Source organism: Nyctibius grandis, chromosome Z (genome assembly GCF_013368605.1).
Source record: "Nyctibius grandis isolate bNycGra1 chromosome Z, bNycGra1.pri, whole genome shotgun sequence".
Taxonomy (NCBI): domain Eukaryota; kingdom Metazoa; phylum Chordata; class Aves; order Nyctibiiformes; family Nyctibiidae; genus Nyctibius; species Nyctibius grandis.
In genome coordinates this window covers 57,404,668-57,426,542 of record NC_090695.1, presented here as the reverse complement: position 1 = coordinate 57,426,542, position 21,875 = coordinate 57,404,668, and the positions used below count along the sequence as shown (strand labels likewise).

Genomic DNA, 21,875 nt, shown 5'->3' with positions numbered 1-21,875 from the left:
AGCCCAAGCATGTATTCCACTTCCACGCATAAAATTTCCACTGAAGTATACTGCATTTGGGGATATGCAGGGGATATAAGACCAGTCTCCCTTTCTTGAAGACAGAATTTTAAAGGCTAACACATGACAATCTCTGACTTTATAAAACACATATAAAATTTTATAAACTCAATCTGGAAAACTTCACAGGTAACAGACTACCTTTTATGGTACACAAAATACAGATTTACATATATGCCACTAAAACTAATGAAAAAAAAGAACCAGCTGAGTTGGGAAAACATGCTTATACATTAGTGGCAGAAGAGAACACAGTAGAAAATACTAAATTTATTACATTAAACAAAGCTTTGTTTAGTTTTTGTAAACTAAAAATCAGCCTTAAAGCCACAGCTTGTACCATAAAAAAGGTAGATAAAGTCAAATTCAACTTTATTGTTGTTATAGGTGTGGTAATTTTCTCTGCAAAGCCCTCCACATCCACAGCTATCTAATTTGGCTATTTTAAAAGTAATCTGGCTGAGGTTTGCCATAAAAAGTCAGCTCTGGGTTTGAATTTTCTTAGTACTAAATGAATGAAATCAGCTAAACCATTTTAGGAAGTGTGAAGTGGCCTCAAAATATATTCATAACTTATTTTAGAGTGCTTAAGTTTCCAGGAAAATTAATAGTATCTCACTACTTAGTGTAATAAGCTCCCCCATTTTATGAGAGGTGTCGACATACCTACAATGTATCTGTCTCGTAGCTCCCATCTCAACAAATTGCACTGCCATGATTACACTGAGTGAGAGATGTGTAATTCCAATTAAAGGCACTAAGGGAAAAGGCACTGGGATCATCATACTGCTTCGGCATGGAGCCTTTCACGTCACTTAGCTTTAGCTAGAAATAAGCTCCCTTCCCTTCATACCCTGGTGCCTAGCACAAAAGCAGGTAGAGTACTTAGCATAATTTAGGTTAATAGGCTCTTCAGCCCCAGTCCGGTTACACAGCAAGATGCACAGTAAACTGGGTTAGCAATCTACCACGTTTTTTCCCAGCACTAACTGATGCTACAATCGAATCAGGCTTATCAACAGGTCATCAGTGCTGCTGAAGGCAAAAGTATGAAAAGCAAGCACTGATCAGCTGTAAATGTTCAGATGTAAAAACTCAGCTTACAAATGTTCACATTTGTAAGAAAGGGACATCATCAAATGAAAGTCCCACTGATGTCAGTGGGAAAGACTGGCTGGAATGACATTGGTTACAGCTCCTCACCATGTATAGCAGGGAGACCCTCCCAGGCACTTGAGCCCTGAATGAGGCCCTAATATTTTTACTCCAGAATTATTCCAAAGGAATCTAAAAATTTCAGTGAATGCTGGCTACTGAAAACTGCCAGTTCCAGTGGTTGTCAGTACCAAAAGCTGTTTCGCACCTCACTTCTGAGTTACATTCTTGTCCTTTGGTGATACTGCAATGAGAATACAGTACTTGACAAAAGCAGCTTCTCAATTAAATCATGCTCTAATAAGTTACGCGGGAAAAATATCCCTGTTCTAACTGTCAGCTCTACCTATTTTCATATATTTAGAGTCAGCTCTTTCCAATTTGGAAACATTTACTCACTGCTGATGAACTAAAACTACAGGGGAGAATGATGTGCATTATCTTCTACCTCTTGCATCACCAATAGAATTGCAAGTACGTCTGAATTTGCAACAGTGAATGTCAACGTTTTTGTCCTAATTACATCCATGAGTCAGCACTAAAACACAATAGGGCAGAACTAGTGTACAGCAGTAATAAATCCTCATTCTCTTTGACTATCAGATACTGCCAAGACTGGAACACTGGCTACTGCTAAAAAAAATCAACGAAAAAGCCCTAAACTAAAAAGATTACTTCTCTTGAATGAAAAATATGGAGATCTTCAATGATTCCAATTTTATAAAGCCATTCTTCAGAGGAGAATTAATTTTCATGCAACATTAAGGGGTTTCTTTCACAAAATCATCTGGGTTTTCTGTCAATGCAGTCCCAAGGTCTCTGCACTTCTATATTAGAGCACACAATTCATCTGTAGTTCTCAAAATCACTTTACAAATATGATTTTCCTTGGAGGTGCAGAGTTATAACACTGCACAATATTAAATGCTTAGGGAAAAGGTTTTGCTTTATTTTAAACGCTGAAGGCAAGTGATAAAGAGGACAAAATTCCTGAGTAAAATCTGGAAGGTCACTGCAAAAGACTGGGAATGCGAGCAGTAATTAGAAAAAATTATTTTTACTGTAATGAATTTTCCAGATCACATAGCTTTACATCATATGCTTCAGGTATAATTTTTCCAGATATGCACACCTGCAATTTTTGTTTAGGGACTATTCAGTTTCATTATTAAGGAGGAAGAGAAGGGGAGAACAGGAATAGGGCCAATTACTTTCATAATTTCTGAAACAAGTGTGATCTCTATAGACCAGTTTCCTACAAATTCCTGAATAAAACCAGTGAAATTACAAGGATTCAAAAACTACACAAATAGTGATTTTTAAAAGAAAGGTGATGGTAAGGAATCTACTGAACATGACCCTCCTGCCTCCCAATTCTTCTGTCTACTGTGGAAGAAGACAGTGGCAGGCTAGAAGAGAGCACAGAAGCAGAAGGTGCATGCCAGAGGCAGGTAACTTAGTACACGGCACAGATCACATGCAACAAGATCCACCAAGGCAGCAGCAAGTCTAACAGCCTAATAACAGAAAAGTGTGACAGCAGTTGGCAGATCTGGGAATGACTGATTATCTAATGGTGACTGGTCCAAATAATAATGCAAATATACACTGATGTCAGGAGTGAGACCTTTTTGGTACCAAACCTTCTCATTAAAGGTATCATTTCCTCCTGGTAATACACATAGTATTTCAACTCAAACTGTAGGATGCTCTGTATAATTTTGGTTCCTTGGTTTGCCCGCTGCTTTCTAATGATATGTTTTTGTGATGGTGTTAGATATAGCCATTCAATGGGAAGTGAGCAGCACTGCTCAAAAAAAATGCTCAGTGAGTTCACTAAAATCAGGCATTTATTACTCGGATGATCTCTTTTGCAACCCAGTAACAGGAGAAATACAAATTAATTAGTCCATGTTCACCAAATCACGAAACGTAAAAAAGTGCATTGAGCTTCTAGATTCATACGTTACCTAGAGGTAAGGAAAGATCATCCTAGTGACTTCTGTAGAAGAATACTGTTAATAAATGTATAAATGTATCTACTGCAAATGCACTCTCCTTGCATTTAGATTTGCTTAGAGAACATCTTTGATTCTCAAACCCAAAATTTTTAGTAGAGTTCTGAAAATCCTCCTAAAGAAAAGTAATAAAATTTATTGTGTATCCATAGGTAAATCACTCAAACTGGATAACTTCTGTATAAATAATGAGTTTTAGTTAAAGGAACTGCAAATAACTAAGAGCGAAAAAATAGCATGTTGCTTCATACCAAAGGAGAAGTCTCTCTCAAATAGCGTAAGAGGGAAAAAAAAAAGAACTTGGCAACCTGTTCTTCAGGGTACGTACTAAATGGTATGTGTGTAATTTTTTCTGGTATAATTTGTTTATTTAACTGTGTATTTTAGTATTGAGGCTCGAATACAACAATGTGTGACCAGTGTGTAGGTACATATAAAACAAACAGGTAATACTACTATTGCAAATACTTTTCCTACGTACCCACCTAATTTTATGTGATGAGCCATCCCACTGAAGTTGGTGGGATTACTACAATTAAACATGCTTCTATCTGTCATAAACCTGAGCCATACAAATAAGACACATGCACTTTCCACACAGAGACACATCAGCTTGACTGATGTGCCCAGAGAGGTTGTGGAGTCTCCTTCTCTGGAGACATTCAAAACCCGCCTGGACGCGTTCCTGTGTGATATGGTCTAGGCAATCCTGCCCCGGCAGGGGGATTGGACTAGATGATCTTTCGAGGTCCCTTCCAATCCCGAACATTCTGTGATTCTGTGATTCTGTGACTGATGGTGGAGGTTAATGCAACTTTGCCCAGGGCAGATGAAGGATTTTATCATAGCAAGCATTATTCTTTTCTTATTCTTAAGACAGTGTTTTGCAAAAAAAAGACAGAAAAGCCCTCCAAAATTAAGTTTGCTTCAATAAAAACAGGATAGGATTTTATATATATCAGAGCATATGTGTGTGCATGCACATATGTAAAAATGATACTTTGCCTAACCAAATATATGTACAAATGTATATAATTTTAAAGGACTAATTTCTTACTTAAACACTAACTGTCAGTTGCATGCCTGTGTCATGCACCAGCATTAAACAAGCAGTGGTTCTGTTTTTCTGAAAGTCTTTTGAAAGCAAATAATATATGAAGTGTGCCCATCGACTTTATTTCTAAAACTTTGGGCCCAGTTAGTAAATAGAGTGTTTTGCCAATATGCTGGGTGTTTGGCTTGGATGGGCCAGTGACTTCAGGATACTGGTGAAAATTTTACACTGGCACACACCATATTTTATTAAACCATGTCACCCAAAAACCAAATAAAGCAACATTTTTCCTCCCCTGCATTAAACAAGGATACAGGAAATATACCATAAGAGATAGCACTGGAGATATTAGCACTGGATAACACTGGAATGTGCAAAAGCAGAGCAGTTGTACCATGCAAAGCATGCAGAGAGAAGAGGAAAAAAAGTACTAAAGCACCAGAGGGGTACACGCATTTGTTAAAAGAGATTCTCTGAGCATACTAACCTGCTGGTTCTAATGAATTTTCTACTTTGTCGTTAACATCGAAAACACGATCATGAACACCTATAGTTTTCATACAGCTGTCTATAACAAAAATAGAGATAACAGCCAAATATGTTAGTGAGACACCCTTAAACTCCCCACTTTTGTTTTTTTCTCTCTCTTTTTTCTCTCTATTTACTATATATAATTAAACATATTCATATTTTAAAGTCTGTGGCACTTGTCCAAATGCCAGCATGGTCTTCCATTTGCACAACAGTTTAAGAAACAACAAGTTAGCAACCGCCATGTAACTAAAACAAAGCTTATGAAAAATGATAAGAAAATACGATGAAAATTGTAACACAAATGTTGCTGTACAGAACAGATACACAAGATTTAACAGTAAAAAAAAGATTTACTGCTGTTTGCTAGACCACACAGTAAAGCATGCGCTACAAAGCCGCCCTTGAAAGCTTAATGTGAAGAACTTACTTGCTGGTCGCACAAAGACCTTAAGCTTTAGACAGGATCTCCTTCCATTATCTGGGATCGCAGAAGCTGTAAATGGGGAAGAAGCAAAGACAAATGGAAGAGTAAGAGAGTGAAAATGCAAATCACCTTTTGTGCTAAAATAAAACATCCTTTGTCCTCCCTTCATCTGAAGGGCTGGACACATTTCAGGCTCTGCATGTAAGCATTTCAAGTGCACAAAGTAGCTTGATTATGCAAAAGCAGAGAAAAAACTTCGGATTTTATTCTAATTCCTTTTTTTTAATTATTTTACATGGAAGAAGTAAAGCACATGGTATTTTCAATGTTTCATTATCTCCTTTCACCTTTCCACACCTTTTTCTCAAGAGGTTGTTTAATATGGTTTCTGCTGTAATGCATGTGTCTACTCTGAAAAATTATACTTCAGAATAATTAAGATTACCTAGAGAAAAGCTAGTCTTGAAACACTAGGCCAGAGGCTTCAGGAACCCAAAAAGGGATGAAAAAACAAAACGACACTGAAGGTGATAATGCTAAAAATAGAACTATGTATCTACTCCCACAAAAGTAGAAATACACACCATTAAATTCTACAGCAAAATCAGCCTCCATATGCTCCAACACATCTGCCTTTGTTGAGAAAATACTTCTCTTGCTTCAGTCAAAACATGATTTCCCATGCTATATAACTAACAAACTAAAACCAGCTTATTCCTTCCTTCTGCCCTCCCTCCTAATTTCCCATTCAAAGTTCTTAATTTTAAGAGTACTTACTGTATTAGGAGAAAAACAATAAGTGAAAACAACATGTATATCACTAATGCAAAAGATCATACACATAGGACTAGTGTCAGCACCTACTTATTTCCCAGGAACAAGTGCTGCTGTGAAAACTTCCCTTCTAGAATTGTGCTTGCCTCAAAATACATCATCATAGGGAAATACACCTGCCTGTCACCACAGACTGGACTCCCTAGTATATTGTCTGCCAATCTGATCACGTTGGTACAATTTTGAAATTGTACATTGGTCTGCAGTTCAACATGCATACTGGCAACCAAGCAACTTGACTTGGGTATGCAGATTTTCACTTGTGAAAGACCATTTGCACACACTTTTATTTTTTCTGCCCTTGAGAAAACCTTCAAAAGCTATGGCTGAAAAATGTTGCCTGAAGAACTGCAAAGTAATTTTTATTTCATTGCCTAGTCCCCCCCATCATTCAAAAAGCTAGGTACTAGGGCAGAACAAGTTGTTTTTTTGCAGAAAATGGCAACTATTGGAAGCTGTCTTGTTTCTTGATTGGTCTGGCAATATAGTTTGTTCTGTTTATCACTGTTTCATCCATTTTTATTAATTCTGTCCCTGTTTGTGACAAATAACTACAATGATTTATACATACTTATGAATGCACTCTCTTTGTCTTCATGCTAAGCTCACACTTGAAGGGCTCCTCAGCTAACTTGAAATGAATTCCCTGAGTCTTTGATGATATGTTTCCAACGCAGACGACAGATTTTTCCGAGAAGAATTTACCAAGAAGAACCAGCAAATTCAGTACAAATACAAAAAACGAGCAAAGTGAGAGTCCAATACAGCTAATACTGTGGTTGTGCACCTGTTGGGAAGTGCTTGAAAAATTGTTTCTCTCTTTTAATCAAAAGACAAAAGTGTGTAGAAATGATGTTCCCCCCCTTCACAATGACAAGCAGTTAAGAAGTGTTAACAGCTGGCTTTGCTGTAGGCTTTTACTAAATCAAAGTCAGAAAAAACTCCTCTACTGACATTTGCAGTAACTGGTGTGTTATTTAGGGCACAATATTTGCACTTTGTGGTTATATTCAGGAAATTGTGTCCTTTCTGTGCCCCTCACTGAATATATGCAACTGGCTAAATGCTTTGCTCAGACTAAACAGGCCGTTGTAGATTTTTCAAAAGATAAGAATCCTATAGTCATTACCATATTACCAGTATAAAGGTGGGAATAACATTTCCAACATTAGCCGAAATAGAGTCCATACAGTAATTTCATTACCTATGGATTCTTCCTGCTCAGAAATTATTTCAGAAGTGCATCATGACACACATTTATCTAAAGGCAAGTTTAGCTTTGATGCTTACATGCTGTTGTTTATGTCCATAAAATAAGCACGTTTGGGCTCACTGATCTTTATTAGAATACTCTGTTAGTCACTGACTAACTAGTATACCACTGACTAGCTAGGATAGCTAACAATATTCTATCCGGAAGAAACAGAAAATTAATGCTTCGTACATATAAAGTTTACAAGTGTGCATAATATTCGCACACACTTCAGAACAAACAGCTAGCGATTGCCATGTTCTTTGGAAGAAAAATATTAAAATTGGTTCCCTGCTTAAATCTTTTTCCACCAGTCCTCACACAGTTTGCATACTAGACTATATCATCGGCTGCAGTCCTATGGCAACCATAGCAGTTGCACTTAACTCATCGTCCCAGAAACTGACACAGTTTTAGCTATAAGTATGAAAAAGTGCTTTTTTCCTTTCAAGGGAAGTTATGTACTGTCAATGTTTGCAGTAAACCCAGAAAGATTCTTCTTTAATCAGTGTTTTACTCCTTCAGAAGGAATAACAAAGAATAATAAAAAAAAATAAAACAAGTGACATATTGTTCTGCTCTCACATCTGCCTCAACAACCAAGAACAAGGTGATAAAGGGACACACTGTAACCTCTTTGGTGTTCCTGAGAAATTAAGAACTGTTTGCCAAGCTGGATGACTGCAATCAATTTTTTTTCTCCTCTTCTTCTCCCTCCCTCTCCCTTCTCCTTTTCATCTTAAAAGAAAAAACACAGACCAGTTGCAGTATTTGCTTTAAGACCAGAGGTATCACCCACAGGGAAGAGTCAGGTTGGCTCATATCATCTGTCCTCCCCTCACACACATCGCAGTAAGCTTGTCAGTATTGTTCTGTTCTCTTCTGTGTCTCCTTTATTCTGCATTGTTTTCCCCAGTATCCTATGTAAATCCTGCTTGTTGGATTAAGATGCCCAGGATATGATGGTGACAGCTGGGACATTTCCCCCCCTCTTTCAGCAACAAGCTCAAGATATTTTTTCTCTGAATGTTAATTACATCACACTTGATCTCTATTATGGAAAGGCAAGAGTCCTCATTAAATTTTTTTTTTTTTTTGTGAGTTAATGCCTCGAAGCTTGAACTGAAGTTGAAGCTTGAAGTCCTATTCTTCTACATGAAAGTAGCTTTAATGGCAACTCCTGCTGAAGATGACAAAACTCCAAATCAGGGTGACTTATCAAACAGCGTTTTGGCTAACAGCTACAAAGAAACACCAAATGACCAAAGCAACACAGTAGGAAGGATAAATGGCACATATTAACATTTACTAAGAATAAATGCTAAATATGCTTTTTCTTTAGCTGAAGTAATACCGCAGCTAGGATCTAACAAAAGCTGAGGCTTATATGAAAAATTCTGGGATCAGTTTGAACCATAAATCTCCTATCAAACTGACTGCAACTGTAAAAAATGAAGTCTTGACTGCAGGACCTAAGGGTAGGAAAGAGCAAAGCATTAGCAGAAGCAATTTCAGTGGTTTTAAAGTGTTTTACTTTCCAGGAAAGGTGGGTTTCCAATGCAGCAGAGTGTGGCAAACTCCCTGACGCTCTGTCACGTCCTTGCAAGACAGCAACGTTGCTGAATGCTGGAAAGGAGAAAGAGAACTGCTCTTTGTCATCTGGGATCTGTTAAAGTTGCTTCCCAGGTAAACTATTGCTGTTGTTGCTACATTCCACTGAAATTAGCTATTGTATAAGAAAAGATGTCCTTTCTAGGTGGTACAAAGAAAAATTTCATTCTCCTTTCTGCACAAAACCAGGTTAGCCCCTAAGGCTTTGGTATAAGCTTTTCTATTCACCCATTTTAAAGTTGATATTAGCTGTAAAATAGAGGCCAGTTCTGAGAGAACGAAGCCTCTGATGCTAATGGAACCTGTCCGAAGCAACATTTTCCATTTCAAAAGCCAAAATTCCCAAGGAACTAAAAAAGGCAATTGAAACCTTGCTGCACAACAAAAAGAAACCTTTGGAAAAAAGATCCCTTATAAGGAGCAAAAGAGGTTATATCCTCTTTTTTCCATGAATGATATTAGAATAGAAAAGGTCTGGCAGGTTTAGTTTCTGTCAGGAAGAATCAATGAAAAACAGAAGAGGAACTCTGCAGTGTTTCTAGTTTCTCTATTCCATTACAATTCCTGATACCTCTTTCCTCCCCTGCCCTACCTCACCTTTACCAGCAACTTCATGACAATCTCCTGGGTCTCTCTTTTAAAAAACATGTTTTAGATATCATGGTTACACAATGACTTGGGCTTAGAAGGAAGTGTATACTAAAATCCCCCTGAAATCACAAAATATATGAAAACACCTCAATGATTATAAAAATAACTGGTTTGGTCTCTTCATCTTTTTTTTTTTTAATACGAAAATTCAAAAATTAAGAAGAAATTTAAGTCACGTTCTCTGTATTTTTGAGATGAAAACTCCATCTTCATTAGTTGAACTAGAAAAAAAAAAAAACCCCATGCAATGAACTACTGCACACAGGACTAGATCCAAGCTGGATCCAAAAATGGCCCATAAAGACAAATTAGAAAATTTCTCTTCTCTGAACCACTTCTGGCTACCATTTTTATACCCTGTAAGGAAAGCAAAGACAGTGAAGAAAATTATTCTCTCCTCATCTAGGGCCAAACCATAAGTATTTCAGTATTTACTAGCTATATTTAAATATGGAAAAAAAACCAACCCACAGCTCCTTTCATCCCACTTCTAAGCAGATCTCTGCTAAAAACCACATGGTACATTATTAATATATTAGATATAAATAACAGGTTAGGTCGTTCCTCAGCCTGATAAGGCTTAGCAGTGTTATTCAATGACTGCAGGAAGCCACAGACAGAGAGCTTATAGAGAAACATATAGAGAAAACACTGTGGGCTTTTTTTCCCCCAACAGGTTTTGCAGTTGAATTTACTATGTTTACCCAAAAGCTCCTTAAAAGTCATCAAGATATAGCACAATCAACCTACAAAATAACCTAATTAAAAAGTAAATGTACAAAAAATAAAAGGTATTAAAATTTCAAAAGTAACCTGGTTATCAGGACCTGCTAGTTATGTGACAAAAGCTGTAATTAACTATTTTCTTTTCTGAGACAGGCAGCAGTTTGGCTGGCAACTATCTGAGGCCCAGTTTCTAACCTACGAGCAAGTTATTAGGATGCCACATGTAAGAACTATCTCAACCATCTTATTCACTGATATTCACATGTAATCAGTGGTTTCCTCTGCTTGTCTCCTCACTCATTCTTAGGTTTCTAATTACAGCATTGCACCTTTTCCTAAAACGCAAGTCCTGATACAAAAAAAAAAAAAAAAAAAAAAATCATAAATGCATTTCAAATCCTCACGTAGTACTACAAATATATATTTAATAGTCAAGGCACAATCCACTATTAGTAAAACTGGAACCGTTCAGTGTACAAATAGCACTCCATTTATCTAAGTCAGGCGGCATCTTTGTTGTAAAATGGGGGGGAAACTGGTAAAGGAGCATCCTTTCCTTACGCATAAGCCCAACACTCCCCAATGTGTCTCATCATGGCCCTGATAAACATGCTGCAGATACTCTGCAGATTATAATTCTCTTACTATTTTGTATTTCAAGTTTCTATTACCGGTTCACTTGGAGTACTCTCCAAAGGATTATAAAGCAATGCTCATGAAACACTGTGGAGACAAGTTTGTTCTCACTATATTTTTGAAAACTGTGATGAATGTTTTCTTCTGTTGTCTGCTAAGATGTATAGCCAGCAGGGCCTCCTTGTTGAGAAGATCTGAGAAATCTCACCAAGATCTCACCTCACTTCATTGTAGATATACTACTACCAGCACCCTCTCTGTGTTACACAAATTCTGGCACTGATAAGTACTTCCCAATCACAAGCACTGAACAGAAGTATTGGTTCAGACCGGGAAGCCAATGAAGAATTAATTTTGAACTTTTCCCCAGCACACTATATAGATATGCCGCATGCATATAGCTGGAGTAAACACCTAACACTTACTGCCCAGTCAAAAGGGTTGCAGTTGTAACTTCCATAGTCACCCAGAGAAACATGACAAAGAGAGAACTTGCAGCAACGCCATACACAGGATGCTGTGTGCTGTAAATCAGAAACTCGTGTTTACTCAGTCCTTCCACTCTTAGTCCTACATGTTACAATCTCTTCAGGAGAAAATATTTATAGCTGTGATTTGCCTCTAGCCCTTTCAGGCACAATACCACTCCCATTAGTCAAATCCAATATCCAGGTAACCTTATACAACCTGAAAATCATAATTCCACCAACCTGAAGTGTTTTAGCATCCAATGTCCTGTGTCAGCTACAGAGCTTTAGAAAGTTTTATTTTTAAGAACAGTTATCTGCTTCTTTCTTTGTAAAGAAATGAGTATGTGTGAGAGCATTAAAAATGCAGTCTTCCATTATGCTTGCCACAGGCAATATTTCTCAATTTGTGCAAGTCAAAAGAAAAAATAGCCTATTAGTTGTTAGAAGAGCTGAGCCTTTCCCCTGTAGGTTTTCATGTGATTTACCATACAACACAAATGTATGCAAATTAGCCAGGTAAATGCAGAATTAGTTATTAATATTCTTCTCACAGTTTAGATGGAAAAAAGTTACAAATTTGCATAAACGGTACAACTGAAAAAGTCAGCTACAATTTAATGAATCAATAAAACACTCCTTTGTGTGCATACATGAAGTAAGGCCCATACCTAAGGACAACAAAGGGTCTTCAACATTATTAATCAAAAAAGAAGATACTTGAAAGGATTTACCGATCATTTTCTCCTTGTAAGTGTTCAATCAAAAATTAAAAACAGATAAATCCTGGTCCTATGGAAATCACAGCTTTCACTAATACTTGAGTTTAATTTAAAAAAGAGTCTTTGCATGTCTGCTCTTTCACTCCAACATATGAGCAAAAGTTTTGTTCTAGTAGTATAAGCACGACTCCATTCTGAGAAAATTAAAATATTGAATGTCCATGACTTACTCATTCTTCAGATCTAATAATCAAGCTCACCTCCTCAGTAAATTGTGACTAAACTTATTTGCATCTTCACCATTGCTGAGTCTACCATCTCTCTGTATTCAGTCATCACCAAGATAAGCTCACAAAAAAAAATGACTGAGCAAGTTAAAGACTCAGAAATCTTAAGCCAACGGACAGGGAGAGAATCTTGTCTGGAAAACCACCTGATCTAGGACTGCCAAAAACACTTGAAAACTAAGAAAAACTACCTAACGAGGAAAATGAATAAATAAAACAAACAAGCAAACAGATGCAAGGTCACAGCTAATACTGCCTATAGCTTAATACAGGCAAAAGTACTATGGATACTAATATTTCCAAATGAAGTTTAAAAATCCACAGTATTAAAACGGCACCTAATACAAATCCATATTTTGCTTTACTCCTGCATGCTTAACTACATCCATATGAACTGAACGTAAAAACAATCATATTATATTTCTGTACTCATCTCTGTATGTGTGTACATACATACCTACACAAATAAACAGACTTATATTCTGCACTTCATGCAAAATATAAATCACTAAGTGCACAGCAATGGAGAAAAAGGCTTGAAAAAAGCAGTGTGCACAACAACAAACAGATTGTAAAATACTACTTTTATTTCCCAATGTCTTATACCTAATTTGCACTGGCTTTGCACTGTGTATAAACACTGGATTATTATGGCCTATCTCACAAGTGACGACTATATTTCTCAGAGCCCCTAAAAATAGGCTGGTAAATGGAAATGACTTGCCAGACAAATGCTCTTTTAGTGAGAGTTCTTGGAAGAAAGTAATACATAGTTACTGTTTCTGCATTAGCATTTAATGCTGAATTAACTGACCCATTGCAACTGCTTGGCCAGGAAGAATATAACTTTTCTTGCAGTTTCTATTCCATTGCAGTTTATATATCTGGTAGAAGGCTGCATGGATTGAAAGTAGGTTTCACATCAAAGTCATACAAAACAAAATCAAATCCTGTATGGTAGGAGATGTAAACCATGGACTTCCAGTTTAATTAAGCCACTTGTCCAATATCTCCTCTGTTAGGGGACTTAGCATGGTCTAGCCCTGTATCTCTCTCAGGAAAGTCCCTTATCTGTTCCAGAAGGTGATTTAACAACAAGACTTCTCTGTTGTTGGCCTGGCTGGTGTACTAGAGTCAGACTTTTTTAGTGCAGAATGTCAAAGCATCCCAAAGCCCAGTCCTCTACCATGCTGGGCACCTCCAGAGGTAAGCAGCAGCTGAGGGCTCATATGAGGCAGATAGCACCACTTTGGATCCAGTCAAAAGGTTTACTATAGTCATACTGTTATCATATGTCCTCCCAAGTTGCTGAGTCCAGTTGAGTTCAGGAAAACACAAGATCACCTCAAGTGCAGGGCAGCCTGTATCCTTCACACCTTCAGGAGAACAACAAAGCAGACATTTCATCAGTGGAAAAACCCAACCCTGTCTGAGTTGTTCCTCTGAATCAAGCCCTGAACCAATATGAGGACCAAGCTCAGTTGTTCTTGGCAAAGACTTTTTTTTTTTCTTCATAAAAGCAAGAACAGTTATGTTTGTTTATGAACCAGGGCAAACCTGTCATCTAACTGCAGCCTGAGCTTCCCAGAGAATCTGTCTTGCCTCTGTGGTGTTTCTTCTCATTAAAAAACAAAGCTCAGCTGGAAATAAATGAAAGGTGTATCTTACTTTGAATGGACCTTCAGTTGCATGTAAGCTCCTGTGAAATATAAGGTATAGATGAAGAATAGATTATACAGTTGCTCACACATGAAATATTTGCAGGCCTTTCTCTCATACAAGAAAGTTTCTCTTTCATAAATGCAAACTGTATTACGTACCATAAAATAAGGGCTAACATTTCTGTACTAGCACAATATAAATGACTGATGTCATACTTTTCTATTGCAACAAACCAATGCTTATTAACTAGAATGAAATAAAAACCTCAGATCTCATTACTGTTTTCAGTGGCATTAACAAAACCAAATATAGTTATTGTACAACATTAAGACTGTATTAGAGTAAATTGCTAATAAAACAAGTTAATACTATCAAATAGAGCACTTAGAGAAAAATATATCCTCCTCATACTTTTCATAAGCACTTTTGTACTTTGATTTTCCCTTGGTATCACTAGAAATAAAAATGTTTTTCTTCAAGCAGGCTACCCATTTTGCTAATTTCCATCTCTAAGAACTAAGCATAAGAAAATCCTTTGAAGAGACATTATAGTCTTGTTAGTAATGACCTTCTCTTTTTGATCTTTAAAGCAACATGTTCACCCACATGGAATTTGTGGGTATTGCATCATGTTACTAAACCTCACATACTTTAATGGACTTCATATATCCGTATCTAGCTTTACCACTGCTGACACTATAATTAAAGCAGAGAGAAGCATTCCATTCTGCTCCATTTTCATGGGCTTGCCACTATCTTTAAAATACATAGAAACGTTTCCAGCTTCCTATGCTATGCTTCTAAATTCTACCCGTTTATAAAAATACAGAAATTATAAATGTTGTATTGTGCTAGGAGTGTGACACACAGACATGAAAAGTTAGTTCTGCTGACTCACCTAAGCAAAGCAACAAAGTATCGTGTTTATGTCTTGTGGAGGAGGGAGAAGACGTAAAGGCAGGAAGAGATCTTCAAGAAGCTGCCTTAAGATCAGGGGAAATTTAGAAAAAAAGGACAGATTGTGGGTTGTATTTTGATGTTATTTAAAATGAAGGCAAACAGTGAGAACAACGCAAGTCTGAATGCGTTTGAGTGCACATGCATGCTCAAAAGTTTGCAAATACACTTCTTAAAGAGAATACCATCTCTCAAAAGATTTCTGAAGGGCTTTTTCTCTTGGCAAAGTTCTAACAGTACCTTGGTACAGCCTTTAGAAAAAAATGCCTTTATGCACACAGTCAGCTCGTACACAGATAAATCCGAATTTGAGCAGGATGGAAACCAGATACAAAATAGAAAGAGTGAAGTGTGTAAAACACATGATAGCCCACTGTAACTCAAGCCCTGATTCTGACAAGTAAAGATCCTCAGGGCAGAGACCTCCTGTTTCACTACACCTACTATGATGGGGTACCAGGCCATGACTGACTACAGTAACAGATGCCAACACTATATTAATAACAGTACATCTTTATCATGTGAATTCCCAGTTTGCTCAAGTCCTGCAGAGGGGCTATTGAACCTTCAATCACTCCACCATATCACGCAGAAACTTTTCTCCAGTCCTTAGAAGGACTTCCTTAACCCTTCATTTTGTCACCTTCACCATGAAAAATTCTGGAACACATCAAGCTGTAGTTTTCTCTTTAATCAAAATTTGTCCAATGTATCAGGGAATAGCAGACTTACTTAAACTTCTAGATCCCTGCTTCTTTCTTTCATTTGCCTGGCTTGTGTTCAGTGCCACAGGTTGCACTCATGCTTTGAAATCTGTATTTGAAAAGAGATAACCTATGTGAGAATAGCCACAGCCTCACCAAGGAGAACTGCTGCCTTGTCAGGAATTTGACATGTCTCACCTATGCCAGAAAAGGACTGTAGACTGTCACAACTATGACTGTGGGAAAGTCTAAAACACCCATGGGATAGCTAACCTTTCATTTTACTCTGCCACAAATTATTTCCTTCTGCGCTTTTTTTTTGAGATTAATGTATACCACAGGATGTTTAGCCCTATTTCCAGTGATCATTCCCAGATGAACTCAAAATTAGACGTATATGCGTACACTTCTCCAAAACTGAGACTAAAAAGCCCTGGTTGTTTCGAGACCATTTCTTAAAAGCAATGAATACCGCATCAGACTGTTGAAACACACAGGTACCTCTCAAGCTTTTCTCTTCCTGAATGCTGTAACAATTGTTCTCTCAGAACTGAAGCATTTCTTTCTCTACCACTCTTCCAGAAAAGTCCCTGCTTCACACTAACAATCTTCCCAAGGAGACTGGGAAATTCTCATCTCTATTTTCCACCTGCTACTTTCTGATCTCGGCAAGCACCTCCCCACTGCAAGCTTGCTCCTCTATTCTGTACATGTTAACCAGTTAAGGAACACATGTAACCAAGTTGTGAGCAGCTTCTAATGGTGCTTCCCATGCGTGTATAAGAGCATACATACGGAAAACAATATGGGATAACACCAACACACTTACTTGAAACCTCCTTGCTGATGCATATTTCACTTCAAAAGAGGTGGACAAAAGTTCTGCAAAATTAACTTCTTTCAGCCACATAGTATCCATCACTGCTCGATGTAAGTGCCTCTATGCTAACGTGGTGTCTCAGGACTCCTCAGGAGGTGGAGACCTCAAGCCTGGTCATACTAGAGCAACCCTGCCAGTGAAATGTGCAAACTCCATCCCACATTCTATACTCATGAAGATCTACTTACACTTGTATCTCAGTTCCTGGCTAGTCCATATCAATGAACATCTGAACTGAATATAATTCTGGTAGCTGTGCAGAGCTGCATGACAGTGTGCACCAGATGCTTCTTTCCCCTCATGTTTAAAAGCACGTGTATTGAGTTTCTTCAAAGATGACTGGATACACTCTCATTTACCTTAGTTAGGAAAAGAGTCACTTGAAATGCATGTATTTTCTCCTTGAGTTACTGCAGCAAAACATGCAGCACTTAAAAAACTCCCAACCAACCAAAAATAGTATCCATCTATAGGGCCTGGTTGTCGTGGGGGATTTCAACTACCCTGATATTTGCTGGGAGGCCTACTCAGCCAGCCATCCTCAGTCCAGGAGGTTCCTCCAGTGCATTGATGATAACTTTCTGATGCAAATGGTGGATGAGCCAACTAGGAGAGGAGCGCTGCTGGATCTTATCCTCACTAACAAGGAGGGTCTGGTTGAAGCGGTGAAGGTTGAGGGCAGCCTTGGTTGTAGTGACCATGAGATGGTAGAGTTCAGGATCTCATGTGGCAGGAACAGAATAGCTAGCAGAATCACAACCCTGGACTTCAGGAGGGCCAACTTTGGCCTTTTCAAGCAATTGCTAGGGGAAATCCCATGGGACAGGGTACTAGAAGGTAAGGGGGCCCAACATAGTTGGTTAGCATTCAAGGACTGCTTCTTCCGAGCTCAAGATCAGAGCATTCCAACAGGTAGGAAGTCAAGGAAGGGTAGCAGGAGACCTGCATGGTTAAACAGGGAACTGCTGGGCAAACTCAAGTGGAAGAAGAGAGTGTACAGATCATGGAAGGAGGGGCTGGCCACTTGAGAGGAATATAAGTCTGTTGTCAGAGGATGTAGGGAGGCAACTAGGAAAGCTAAGGCCTCCTTGGAATTAAACCTTGCAAGAGAGGTCAAGGACAACACAAAGGGCTTCTTCAAATACATTGCAGGTAAAACCAACACTAGAGGCAATGTAAGCCCACTGATGAATGAGATGGGGGCCCTGGAGACAGAGGATAAAAAGAAGGCGGAGTTACTGAATGCCTTCTTTGCCTCTGTCTATACTGCTGGAGGCTGTCCTGAGGAGCCCCGGACCCCTGCGGCCTCAGAAGAAGTCAGGATAGAGGAGGAATCTGTCTTGGTGGATGAGGGCTGGGTCAGGGACCAATTAAGCAACCTGGACGTCCATAAATCCATGGGCCCTGATGGGATGCACCCGCGGGTGCTGAGGGAGCTGGCGGAAGTCATTGCTAGGCCACTCTCCATCATCTTTGCTAAGTCGTGGGCAACGGGAGAGGTGCCTGAGGACTGGAGGAAAGCGAATGTCACTCCAGTCTTCAAAAAGGGCAAGAAGGAGGACCCGGGTAACTATAGACCGGTCAGCCTCACCTCCATCCCCGGAAAGGTGATGGAGCAACTTGTTCTTGATGCTGTCTCTAGGCACATCAAGGATAGGGGGATCATTAGGGGCACTCAGCATGGCTTCACCAAGGGGAAGTCATGCTTAACCAACTTGATAGCCTTTTATGAGGACATAACCCGGTGGATAGATGATGGTAAAGCTGTGGATGTGGTCTATCTCGATTTCAGTAAAGCGTTTGACACGGTCTCCCACAGCATCCTCGCAGCTAAACTGAGGAAGTGTGGTCTGGATGATCGGGTAGTGAGGTGGATTGTGAACTGGCTGAAGGAAAGAAGCCAGAGAGTGGTGGTCAATGGGACAGAGTCCAGTTGGAGGCCTGTGTCTAGCAGAGTCCCTCAAGGGTCGGTACTGGGACCAGTACTGTTCAATATATTCATTAATGACTTGGATGAGGGAATAGAGTGCACTGTCAGCAAGTTCGCTGATGACACAAAACTGGGAGGAGTGGCTGACACAACGGAAGGCTGCGCAGCCATTCAGAGAGACCTGGACAGGCTGGAGAGTTGGGCGGGGAGAAATTTAATGAAATATAATAAGGGCAAGTGTAGAGTCCTGCATCTGGGCAAGAACAACCCCAGGTACCAGTACAAGTTGGGGGCAGAGCTGTTGGAGACCAGCGTAGGGGAAAGGGACCTGGGGGTTCTAGTGGACAACAGGATGACCATGAGCCAGCAGTGTGCCCTTGTGGCCAATAAGGCCAATGGCATCCTGGGGTGTATTAGAAGGGGTGTGGTTAGCAGGTCGAGAGAGGTTCTCCTCCCCCTCTACTCTGCCCTGCTGAGGCCGCATCTGGAGTATTGTGTCCAGTTCTGGGCCCCTCCGTTCAAGAAGGACAGGGAACTGCTAGAGAGAGTCCAGCGCAGAGACACGAAGATGATTAAGGGAGTGGAACATCTCCCTTATGAGGAGAGGCTGAGGGAGCTGGGTCTCTTTAGCTTAGAGAAGAGGAGACTGAGGGGTGACCTCATTAATGTTTACAAATATGTAAAGGGCAAGTGTCATGAGGATGGAGCCAGGCTCTTCTCAGTGACATCCCTTGACAGGACAAGGGGCAATGGGTGCAAGCTGCAACACAGGAGGTTCCACATAAATATGAGGAAAAACTTCTTTACGGTGAGGGTGACCGAACACTGGAACAGGCTGCCCAGAGAGGTTGTGGAGTCTCCTTCTCTGGAGACATTCAAAACCCGCCTGGATGCATTCCTGTGTGATATGGTCTAGGCAATCCTGCTCCGGCAGGGGGATTGGACTAGATGATCTTTCGAGGTCCCTTCCAATCCCTAACATTCTGTGATTCTGTGAAAAAAAACCTGCCAGTCTGAGAATAAATCTCTCACTTTGGGGTGGGGGAAAGCATTGGATCTGCAAAAATGTGTGTACTCTTTGATAAGGAGTATTAAACAAGAAGTGTAGTGGATGCTTTCATACACATCTATGAAGTATACCAAATGGCATTGCTGGCTGGAAGGCCAAAAAACCCCTGAGTATGCCTACATGGATGCTGCATTAGTACTAGCTAAGGCAGGCTATGAACGCCTCCTTCTTGCCCATCCCGCTCTCACAGCTGCCTCAGGCACCAACTGTCCTGGAGCATGGAGACACATGGGATCCAGCATGCCTCAGCAGGCTTCCAGCCAGGACAACGGTAAATCTGTGTCTGTCTTGTGGCCTCCGTCAGAGACTGCATAGCCAGAAACAATGACACAGAAGGATCCTTCTCGTTCTGTGTTCCTAGATAATTTTTAAGATCTCTGTAAACTTCCAGTTCACCTTTTAGGGGTCACTGAATAATTCATTCTTTAGCCAAGTAAGAGTGCTTGTGGTACTTTCCTGCATTTTTCTGTTCTCCCCGTGTGAAATATCCTGCTGACACAAGAATTTTTTTTTTTTCCTTGGATTAAGCAGGATTTTTTTGGTTTTTTTGAAAGCCCACAAGGTGTGTAATCAAAGCTGGCACTGGAGCATCCTAATTATGAAACCCAGCAAGGAAGTTTGGCACACATTTTGTGGACTTCAGATTTCCTGTTCACAGAATCTTCTTGCTGGGAAAGTAGTGATTATGAGAAAAGTTCAGGAAACACAACCCAGAGTGGCAGTAAATAATTTTTCATTTCTGCCTTTAATACCAAGATCAAATAAAGAAAAATTGACCCTGTATTTGTAACATGTCATTCCATTTTTGTTTGAGAAAACATCCTGAACTCCTCAGAAGGAAGACTGACAGGGGCGGGGGAGGGAGGAGATCAAGGTTTGTTTTTGTTGTTTTATTTAGAAAAAAAAAGTACCTTAAAACAGAGCTGCAGAAATAAAGCAGGTCTGAAACACTATCAGTGCTAGTTGCTTTCTGCTGAGTTGAAGTGACCATTTTCAGATCCTTTCAATCTGTGGTGAAAAGATCATTACCATGCTAGTCCCGGGAAGTCAGTCCTCCTGCAAGTGAGCTCCTTTGTTATGAATATGGAACAGATGGAACCAAATCTATCTGCTCCATAGGAACAAAAACACTTACAACCTAGCTCTCTCTATTAAAGACTCTACTTAGCTCCTTTATAGCACTGGCTTTCTGTGCACTGCTGTGAGGTTTTGACTTTATAGAAAAAGGCACTTCATAAAAGCAATAGTTCTTACTCTTAAACCAAAAGCGGCCTAAGAACTGCAGAAGATGAATGCAGAGTTTAACCCGCATGGCTCCTTGGAGATATGCAAATATTCAATTATTTTTTTTTTTAAGCTAGAGAAAGGATTTTTCTGAGGAGGAAAAATAGCCATATGTTGCAAAGACTGTGCATCAATGGCAGTGAAGTACACAGATAATATGCTACTCACTCTAATAAAGGGTGAATCTATGTTATTGTGAGAAGGAACATGGATTTTATTTGTACATATGTAAGTGTGGATCAAGATGACACTTCTGCAAAGACATCTGTATCAGTCTTCTAACAATTGACTTTTTTGGTAGGAGACCAAACTCCCTGAAATTAGGTCCCCACCATGAACACAAAAAAGATTTAATGCAGCAATTTGTCTCCAAATATTGCATCTTGTTTGGCCTGTTTCCTAAGACTTTAACACAAACTACATCAATATTACACCAATTAACTTTGCAAATTGAAAATACGTGTAAACTGTAGCTGAAACCAATGGATGTACTGCTCATTTGCAGTAGAGTTAAGCAGGTACAGGTAGAGTGTTTGTCACTTCTACTATCAGAACAATAATGAATGTTTATTCCTAGCCATACATACACACAATATGGTTTATATCAACTTCTTACAAAAATCCATACAACAGAAGTCAGCGGCCTGCTTCACTCACTGTTTAATACGTTAATACATTTACCGTCTGGTTGCTTTTTCAGAAGTAATTGAAAAAAGGATTTCTGTTGCAGGATGCTTTGATTCTGACTAAATCAAGTCTTCAGGCAAATCTCCCCCTGCCAGCGAAGGCACAGCTTGCCTGAAGTCATAACCTTTGCTGGCGGAAGGGAACTGGCCTTGAAACAGATCATGAAGCAGATGTTTTATGCCAAATCAGAGTCTAGGAATACACAGGCTACTGCAAATAAAACTCTTCTCCTGTTTGTTCTGTCATTTCAATTCCCTGCAGTGTAAAATAT

At 39.3% G+C, this 21,875-nt stretch overlaps 1 protein-coding gene across 2 annotated transcripts in view; it reads right to left on the bottom strand.

Annotated features, from left to right (window-relative positions):
* EFNA5 (ephrin A5) overlaps positions 1-21,875 on the bottom strand; it is a 231,308-nt gene that overhangs the window by 4,631 nt on the left and 204,802 nt on the right. The window contains exons 3-4 of one of the 2 annotated variants that reach the window (XM_068422726.1): positions 5,249-5,314; positions 4,775-4,855 (exon numbers count right to left, since the gene is read on the bottom strand). In XM_068422726.1, the coding sequence (XP_068278827.1) occupies positions 4,775-4,855; positions 5,249-5,314 (147 nt within the window). The remainder of the gene's footprint in view (positions 1-4,774; positions 4,856-5,248; positions 5,315-21,875) is intronic. The other variant, XM_068422727.1, reaches the window with a different exon arrangement.